The sequence below is a fragment of the Gymnoscopelus braueri genome, assembly GCF_963280865.1.
Source record: "Gymnoscopelus braueri genome assembly, chromosome: 17".
NCBI classification, from domain to species: domain Eukaryota; kingdom Metazoa; phylum Chordata; class Actinopteri; order Myctophiformes; family Myctophidae; genus Gymnoscopelus; species Gymnoscopelus braueri.
Window position 1 is genome coordinate 22,538,064 of NC_137617.1, and position 9,385 is coordinate 22,547,448.

Sequence of the window (9,385 nt, forward strand, 5' to 3'; positions counted from 1 at the left end):
GGACGATCAATTCTGCTGACCGAGCTGAACGTGTGGGTTTTGCATCCATTCACGTCCCGGTGGGACTTCAGGGGGAGCACAAAACACATTGACGAGATGGTCTAATCCGAGGTGGACTGTCTGCTGCGGAGTGCCCAGTACAGAAACAATAGGACAGTATGGAGAGATCAGATTACTTGACCAAGCATTATCCCCTTCCTTAAGACATGGATTACGGAATATGGAAATGTGGTCACAACTCACAATCCCTGTGCTTTCATTATTCACTAGGGATTCTATTATGGAATGACTGAGTGCTGCACTGCTGTCACTCTGTTAGACCATGATGACCATGAATTAATGAAATGTGCAAATCTAAGGAATAGAACCGTGCCAAAACCCAATGTCCAATCTATCACGGTTTAAGAGTTAAGACCATACATTATAAGTGAATAAACAAATGAAAGATGCTACATGAGCTATCAACTTGACATGAAGCATGAACTAGTTAGTGGCTTCACTTGCGGACCCCGTCACCATGCGACAGGTGCTGTCAGGCAGCTGTCATTCTTCGAAAGTATAGCCTACATTCCTGGTTTAGAATTTAGATTAGAGCCAGAGGTGATGGTTTAATTAGTAGGCTAAACTACCGTCTTATCAGATATCATTTCAATATTTGCTGCTTTTTTTGCACCTTTCACTTTGAGCACAGAGCACTTTATAAGCATGATAAAATAAAATAAAGTGTGTCTCTGTCTAAGAAAGTTTTTGTGTAGCGCGAGTCTTTTTCTGCCAGTCAACCCTGAACAAAGGACAAAGCAGGGCGCAACAGTTTACCCAGTTTATGAGAGATTGTCTTATAGATTGCTCAACAGGATGTATAAATATGATTTAAAATGGGGACATTGTCTGTCTAAAAAAGTCTGTCTAAAAAAGAAAATAAAGTACAAATCATAAAAGAAATTACCGTAAGTCACAGCAAAACACAGAAACTAAGGATACAAACATATTGTAAGCTGTATATTCTTACAGGACGCAAACATAAGCTATTCAGAAAGTGCTCTAAAATGTCCTGAACAGCCATGGTGTTTGTTGCAGAAAGGTCAATTATAACTCGTTTTTTGGACTTCTTTAGATGCTGTTAGATATTATTTCAAGCAACAAGAAAACCTGGAACAGGTGCTCTTGAATCCAAGAAGTGAAAATTATCTTTACATAGCCTACGCCTACAGGCTGTCACATTGTTTATCTAACTTTATAGACTATATTAATGATTAACTATGCCCTGCCTACTCTATGTCCGCCTTTGTATGATATGCATTGTGCATTAAAAAAAGTTTAATATATATATATTGTTTTAAACATTGGTGGCTTTTGTGGTATTATTTCCCCATTTACTGCACATGATTTCCTTTGCGCTTGTTTAGGCTAGGTATGGTCCTGCCTTTGAAAGTTGTGCTGAGGAAACTATTTTATTTCTCTTCATTCCAATGTGACCTGTCTGGCTGGCCGCCATGCCGTTCTGGTAGGAATGCACGACTGCAGTCATTATAGGCTAAAAGGCGCGCATGGGACGCGCTGCACAATTGACTGACGCGCATTGAGCATCTGCACCCCACGCAACTTTCTCCCTATTCTACAAGTCATTTTGATCAACCTAGGACCGTCCGGCACCAAAGGTAGTCTAACATTTATTGACATTTTTCTCATTATAATTTAGAAGAATAAAGAGCTTTTATTGATTTTACTTTAATATATATTCTGTCAATGCATAGCCTATCATCTGAAAATGAAAGTTGACCAGCAGCGATTGTAGGCTATAAATGAGCTATTTCAATTTGTGTTTTTAACAATTAATTGATATTATATTGACATAGTAAGTTGAAATAGGTCTAACAGACACAAATTGATTCAGAAAACTTCAGGCTGTAGTCCTATAGGCCTACTTGAAAGAAAGTGAGAACGTGCAGGCTATGTCAAGGATAGAACCAATACGGTTCAGTGTTTTGTAAAAAATAAAAGGTAAATCGAAAACGATGCGTTTTTGATCATAGAGTGAATTTACATTTCCAGAATAATCTCAGAGGTGAGTGATGCATTCTTCCACTCTAAAACGAGCCTAAATTAATCCTCTCTGCTTTTCCGTCGGGGTGAATTTTCATCCATATTCGGTATCGTTAAAGATCAGTCCGTACAGTAGGCTAGCCTATAGGAAGTAGTAAAATGTTATTTCAAGTTATAGTAAGTCTACGTGAGGTCGTGCGCTGCAGCTGCTCTCTGTCTGATAATGATGCTTTCGTCACCATGGTGCTGTCGCTGACCTAAAATGAACCTTTACATTCGCAGCTTCAGTTTGCCTGTTGTTCTTATCTTGCATCATGTAAGATACGAATGGTTTGTTTAACAGATGGCAGAGGACATTCAAACCAAGCTCCAGAACTACCGCACTGCGCCGTTCGACTCCAGATTCCCGAACCAGAACCAGACTAGGAACTGTTTTGTTAATTATATGGGTAAGACTGCCAGCCAGACAGTGCCAGCCAGAGACACAGTCAAACAAGGCAGCATGGGCTAAGTTGCATAGTCATGTTATTTGTTTGATGAAGACGATTTAATAATTTAATGCAAGTTAAAGTTAGTTAAGTGTGCATAGCCATAACAATCATTATTTAATAATTATTTGAGTCCCTAAAAAAGCCACAATTTAAAAATTGGTGAGGTCAAATGATGATCTTTAAATATGCGGACCACTTAGCTGGTAGGCCAATCCAATTTGAGCATCCTTAGCCCTAGCCTGGTAAACCCCTGCCTCCGGATATCTCATTTGCAAATGAGATTTCTGGAAGGGGGATTGTTTACCACCAGGCTACCTTAGCCCATGGATGGTCTCTTAGATCTGCTAGTTTGGTAGCCTCAGTGTTAAATAAAAAACAATACACCAGCAATAATTAAAGTAGTAACCAGAGGTCACTAGTGTTCAGCAGAGCAGTGTGTCTGACTCATGCACTCATGACAGGTGGTCTGATTGTCATCATCACCCTCTCTGTCCTACAGTCACCATTCACTATAAGCACTCATTCTCTCAGCTATCACGCTATTACATGCAGTGAGGAGGTCATAGTTCACAAATTCTTGGGTTTTATTTACAGTATTTAAACTTACTTAGTTATTGCACAGTGGCTTTTGAAGGAGAATGGCTGATTTGTTTGTGTTATTTACGCTCATGTTTTCATATTCATTGCTGTTTTTAGACTATCACCGTTGCCAAAAATCTCTGGACGCCAAAGGAGTTGACACCGCCCCCTGTGATTGGTATAAGAGGGTCTACAAGTCACTCTGCCCAATGTCCTGGGTAAATGCTTCCCACTTCTGGACTTCTCCCACAGCTTAATTATTTTCACCACCAGAATTGTAATAGTAACCAATTTTGTGACTGGCCATATGTGGCCTAACTTTGTCGTTGGGCAGAGGTCAAGCAAGTTCCTCTGCATGAGCATTCCCTTCCTGGGAATCAAAAACACACTCCCAGACAGTGTGTGTCATTAGTGTCTATTGTGCAAGATGAGTTATATCCACAACATGGGTTCTTTAAGAGACAAGACAAGAGACAGGCTTGACTGGGTGTTCTCCATTTCTCATTGCTATACAGCCAATTCGATTACTAAAACTTCTCTACAGGGCTAAAATAAAATCCAATTTATTCCCCTTGTGGGTGTGACCCAATGGCCCATTGAGAGCCGATAGTTGATACATTACTGTAAAATAACTAATTCTAATAAAGCATCATGGCACTTTTTTAAACCCATCAATTCAAATGAATTATATAATTCCAAACATTCAGGTGAACTGTAAGAGTGAACTGTAAAATTAACAATATTAAGACTTGAAGTAATTTTGTACCCGTTTGCTCTGCAGATTCAGAAATGGGATGACCAGAGAGAGGAAGGCATCTTCCCAGGGAAGATCTAAAGGAGCAGAGTCTTCACTGCTAGTTGTGTGAGTGGTAGGATTCCACTGGACTCCTTCACTAACTTTCCATTGCTGCTCTGCTAGAATTGGGAAAGTGAACTGAATGGTCATTCCTTATAAAAGAAGATAATATATTGTACTGCACATTAAAATAACAAGTGTCTGTCTTCTTATTTTCACCATGTGGTTACTACTGTAGCTGGCCACTATTGACCAGGGTTTGCTGGGGAGGATGGGGGCAGGGGGAATTCCGGACTTTTACTTGTAACAAAATATTTCTACATCGCCGTATTGATACTTTTACGTAAGTAAAACATTTCAGTACTTTTTTCCACCACTGTAATGGTTATTATAACTGTATCTAAGTCAGGCCTCGCATTTGAGCATACAGCACTAGGTTCACAGTGAAGAGGGTTCACACTGTAAACCCATATGGAGACTATTCTGCCAAGTGGAAAAAAATAATATAAATAAATCCTCAAATCCCCATATAAGGAGTACTCTGACTGACCTGGAACTCTGTATATGGACATAAAAGGGACACAGACAGACAGAAATCTCCATATTTGGGCATAAAAGGGACCATTTTATGTTTTCTGGTAGAAATGTATACAGTATATACTGAGCTGGCCTATTGAATAACATGGTATCCCCCAATTATTAAGGGTCTCTTCATATCATCACATTCAGATTTATACAAAGCCATCAAATCTTAACTTACCGTAAGTCACGACCCTTCCACTTTACGAACGGTCTCTCCCTCCATATAGTCCATGGGCCAGACGAGATGTCGGTACCCGAAAGGTGGCAAAGGTTACTTATCATTTTTGAGAAGCTCTATGTCTGTAGATAACATTTTGGTATGATAACCCTTCCTGAGTCACAGCTAAATTGGTGTTATCAGCTGCTGCAGTTACCCTCCCCCATTGAAAAAAGCCATTTTAGATGCAGGTGCATATCTTGGTATTGGCTCCTGTTGAGTACATATTTCAATATTTTTCACTATAGTGTTTGGTATCATTTTTAAGGGGACACTTTAAGCTTTCATTCAAGCCCCTTTGTGTATATGTAGGACAAGTACAGTGGTTACTGGAGCTCTTCAAACTTCGAATAAAACATTTTTTACACAATATTTGCCTAAATCATATATTTTCTTTTAGTCCTGTGCCATCAAGAAACATCAGTGGCACAAAACACAAAATCTGGAATGCTGACATGACCCTAAGGATTCAGGAAATGTATAATTTATCCATATTATTTCATTCTGAGGGACAGATTTTCAGCCTTATATTAAACAAGCAGTTTTAATGCGAAACTAATCGGACTATAGTCAGTTACAACACAGACTCGTTTTAAGTATTTGTTCAATAGTAGCATTTTATAATAAAGCAGTTCATGAGTCACAGTAGTAGTCAGATCAACATGAAAGTATGTGCATGAAATTACGTGTCATTTTATCTACATATACTGTATATCAGCAGTAACAACAGTGTAGTAACATCAACAGTATATAGATATAGTCTATAATGTGCAACATTGGGTTGATCGCACTATTCAAGAGACTTCAGTCCCTTGTGCCAACCCACTTTATTTTTTGTTCCGTTTTTTCTTTGTATGGCTTATTCTTTATTAGCTTTTTTCTCTTTTTTCCTTATGTCCTTGTTCATGGTTTAGCTGCCGGGTAGATGTTTTTTACAAGCCTAGGGCCATGTCACACATTAAAACTGGTCATCAATTTCTTCATCTGACTCCCCAAGTTCAAATTCTGGTTGTGGATCATCTGCCTGTTTTTGGTTGCTGCAGGTCTGCAACCTGCACATGTCGGTGCAGGTCAGTCCATTTGACAGGCACGTGCAATCTGGCAGTTTGCACGAACGCACACACTTGCAGGACAACGGCTCCAAGACCACATCTGGTGCAGATGGGGAACGCATCCAGTGAATGGCCAGCTTGCCATCATTGTCAGTCCATCCATGGAGAATAGGGCTTGGCACAACAGGAGATGCTTGTAGACAGCAGTTCTAGATTGCTGCCTGGTAGTTTGCCCGTTCAATAACACGTTTCTTCGCAGGTCATGTACAGGACTTTGCCTTGTGGTGTACTCTGGGAGTTTCCACTCGACTAGAAATTTCACTCGACCGGAAATTTGATTAGGCTTCTCTTAATTTTCGCCACTGCCTTACATAGTGTCCACCAACAAGGTGCTTGTGCTCGAGTGTTGTGTCTGCACCCCGGTTGACTCGTTCTGCATCCTTGATGGAAGTCCTGCGGTAGACATCGAATACAGCATCAATACGTTCACTTTGTGCGCCTTCCTGGAGGACCCGGTTCAAAACTGACTTTGCCCCTTGTTTAAATGTTACGTTTTCACCATTCAGTTTTTGAACTAGGCTCATTCCGTTGATGATGCAAGTAGATGGAGTTGGGATGTGTTTTGCTGGAGACACATTCTTTTCCAGTTCTCTGGCAAGTGCATCCTTGTTGGTTTTCCGTGAAGTCCCATCAGCATTTGCCAGTGCCCATGGCAATGGGCCAAGTGGGTGAGCAAGAACATCCTTCATATTGACCTTCCTACTTTCAGCCACCAGGATCATGTGACTGAACAGGTTCCTATCAGCCTTTAGAACAACATTCTGACCACTCTTTCCATGAGATCTTTTTGTGTAGATATTGGAGAATGTTTTTAGGCTTTGCTTGGTCATCTTGTCATGGAATTTAACAGTTGGTGGGCCTTGTTTGTCTGAATACCTGGTAGGCCTCTTCGCCTATCTCAGGAGCTCTCAAGAGATCCCTGGTCACATCAGGCGGAGCAATGGAGCCAGTGGAGAGGCCAACCAGATCAATGCCATTTGGAGCCACAGGATTGAGCCTGTTATTCTCCATAAGGTCAATGAAAGCCTTGATATCCTCATCATCTCTTTTGATCCTTGGACCCTGTAGATCTGGATGCATGGGACAGCTTGGAACTGCCTTGACCTATCGAGTCTCTCAGATGTCTGAGGAACACGGTTCTGTACTCGGCTGTAAGGTAATATTCAGTCACAGTTCCTGGCTTCAAGCTGAATCTCTTTGTCCCTCCAGCTGTCTGGGTGTCTTTGTTCACCGTTTCTTCTATGGCTTGGTCAACAGGGATTCGGGCAAAGGGATTGGTGGAGCCCATTTGAACTGAGAAACCCCCTTCCATGAATTAACAGGTGCAACTAACCCATGCCTAAAAGTTATTTAATCATATTTACTCTATTACCCCTTTTAAAATGTTTGTGACAGGACTGTTCTGTTTTCATGGGACTTAGTTATTTGTAATTTATGAATTACCATATTTATACCTGGATGAGTTAGAAATACATTAATTTATATTATAAATTATATCAATAAATTATATCAAATTAAATGATATCACTGTGTCACACATTCATGTGTCAAAATGAAATGTGACCTTTGGTCTGTTTAGCTTCTTAAAATTGTTTGATAATATAAGGCTGAAAATCACCCCTGCAGAATGACATATTATAGGCAAATTATACATTTCCTGAATCCTTAGGGTCATGTCAGTATTCCAGGTTTTGTGTTTTGTGCCACTGATGTTTATTGGTGGCACAGGACTAAAAGAAAATATATGATTTAGGCAGATATTGTGTAAACAATGTTGTATTCGAAGTTTGAATAGCTCCAGTAACCACTGTACTTGTCCTACATATACACAAAAGGGCTTGATTGAAAGCTTAAAGTTAAAAAAATATCCCCTTAAAAATGATACCAAACACTACAGTGAAAAATATTGAGATATGTACTCAACAGGAGCCAATACCAAGATATGCACCTGCATCTAAAATGGCTTTTTTCAATGGGGGAGGGTAACTACAGCAGCTGATAACACCAATTTAGCTGTGACTCAGGAAGGGTTATCATACCAAAATGTTATCTACAGACATAGAGCTTCTCAAAAATGATAAGTAACCTTTGCCACCTTTCGGGTACCGACGTCTCGTCTGGCCCATGGACTAATAGCTGAGTGGATTCAAACTGCCCTTATGTTAGGCAGGAGATTGGTGGTCAGGGCCTGGAAGGACCCATCTGCACCGGTTCCTTCTCTGTGGTTCACTTCCTTGGGTCAACTGGCCTCATATGAGAGATTGTCTTATAGATTGCTCAACAGGATGTATAAATATGATTTAAAATGGGGACATTATCATCTACATGCTACGGGTCTTGGATGACATTTCCGGCTCAGTGTGAGCTTCATTAACCATAAAGAGTCTTGGGGTAGATTTGTCTGGGGTAGTGCTGAGGTAGACTGCGGGCGGTATGCTTCTGTGCACTGTATTTTTGTTGTTGTTGTTGTTGTCTTTATGTTTTCACCGTTTATTTAATTGTATTGTGTGTATGGTATGTCTTGTCTCGTTATAATGGTCAGTAATGCTGCTATTTGATGAAGATTGTTCTTGTGATGTTTATTGTATGTTTTGTCTAATTATGATTGCATCGATGCTGAAAGTTCATTTTTTGTATTCCAAAAACAAAATGCCAGGCCATGTAAACTACAATGTACATCAAGACAAGTAGACTGTAGGTCAGTGGTTCTTATAATCTTAACCTTTTCTGGGTGAGGGCCCACCAGGAAATCTCAAAATTGTTCGCAGCCCACCCATCTGACCACTTAATATATGTATTCATTCTTTTAACATTAATGTTATATTATCATTAAAATCTTAGCGGTTTGCCAATTATTTGGGGGATAAATTGGGTTCGTTCAGGACACTGGAGAAATCTTCAATTACAAGGATCAACCACATGGGGGTGCTGACACAGGGCTTTTCAGGACACCGTGTGTTACTCACTGTTGCTGGTGTCTGCTGCCACGGGCTGGAGTGGAGAAGAGCACAGCTGCAGTTCAACAGCTCGTTAAAGCCAATAGGTACAGGGGTCTTCAACAGGGGGTCCGCAGAGTTACTACAGGGGGGGCCGCCAAATCTTTGTGTTTTTTTTTACATTAACCACTTGAACCCTATTCTGAGGAGAACTTTAACCAAAAATAGCAGATCGCTCAGTGGGAGGCATTGTGAGCTTGTAGATCGGCTTAGTGTAAGAGGTTTAGTGTAGAGGGAAAAAAGAGCAGACCAAGTACAGTCAAGTTTACTAAATATTGAAGGTTTAAGTTAAATGTCTGAAAATACACAATAACATCATGAATCCAACGAATATGAAATCTATGAAAAAGTATAATCTGCAACACAATTTTAAAAAGTAGTGGGGGTCCCTGCTTCATTTCTTCATCAGCTAAAGGGTCCTTGAAACGTTGAAGACCCCTGCAATAGGATAAGGAACAACTGAGTGTTTTGCCAATTATTTGGGGGCCCACTTTCAGTATACTCACAGGCATGGCCTACAGGTTGAGAATCACTGCTGTAGGTGTTCGACTTCTCTCCAGAAACTTGAC

The 9,385-nt window shown here is 40.3% G+C and overlaps 1 protein-coding gene across 3 annotated transcripts; it reads left to right on the forward strand.

Annotated features, from left to right (window-relative positions):
* Positions 1-1,530: 1,530 nt before the first annotated feature.
* On the forward strand, positions 1,531-4,096 carry cox6b1 (cytochrome c oxidase subunit 6B1). Of its 3 annotated transcripts, none has more exons than XM_080454709.1 (4): positions 1,531-1,658; positions 2,387-2,492; positions 3,231-3,331; positions 3,895-4,096. In XM_080454709.1, exons 2-4 carry the CDS (start codon positions 2,387-2,389, stop codon positions 3,946-3,948), a joined length of 261 nt encoding a protein of 86 aa, XP_080310835.1. In that variant the 5' UTR covers positions 1,531-1,658; the 3' UTR covers positions 3,949-4,096. The 3 variants fall into 3 exon arrangements, with proteins under 3 accessions (XP_080310835.1, XP_080310836.1, XP_080310837.1); XM_080454710.1 differs by having other exon boundaries at positions 1,537-1,658; positions 2,326-2,492; XM_080454711.1 differs by having other exon boundaries at positions 1,574-1,658; positions 2,365-2,492.
* The last annotated feature ends 5,289 nt before the right edge of the window (positions 4,097-9,385 follow it).

Excerpts from the sequence above, each read along its gene's own strand:
- cox6b1 (XM_080454709.1), top strand. The coding sequence starts at position 2,387 with ATGGCAGAGGACATTCAAACCAAGCTCCAGAACTACCGCACTGCGCCG. Across the intron at positions 2,493-3,230 it reads CTGTTTTGTTAATTATATGG|ACTATCACCGTTGCCAAAAA; the intron begins GTAAGACTGCCA and ends TGCTGTTTTTAG. Across the intron at positions 3,332-3,894 it reads CACTCTGCCCAATGTCCTGG|ATTCAGAAATGGGATGACCA; the intron begins GTAAATGCTTCC and ends TTTGCTCTGCAG.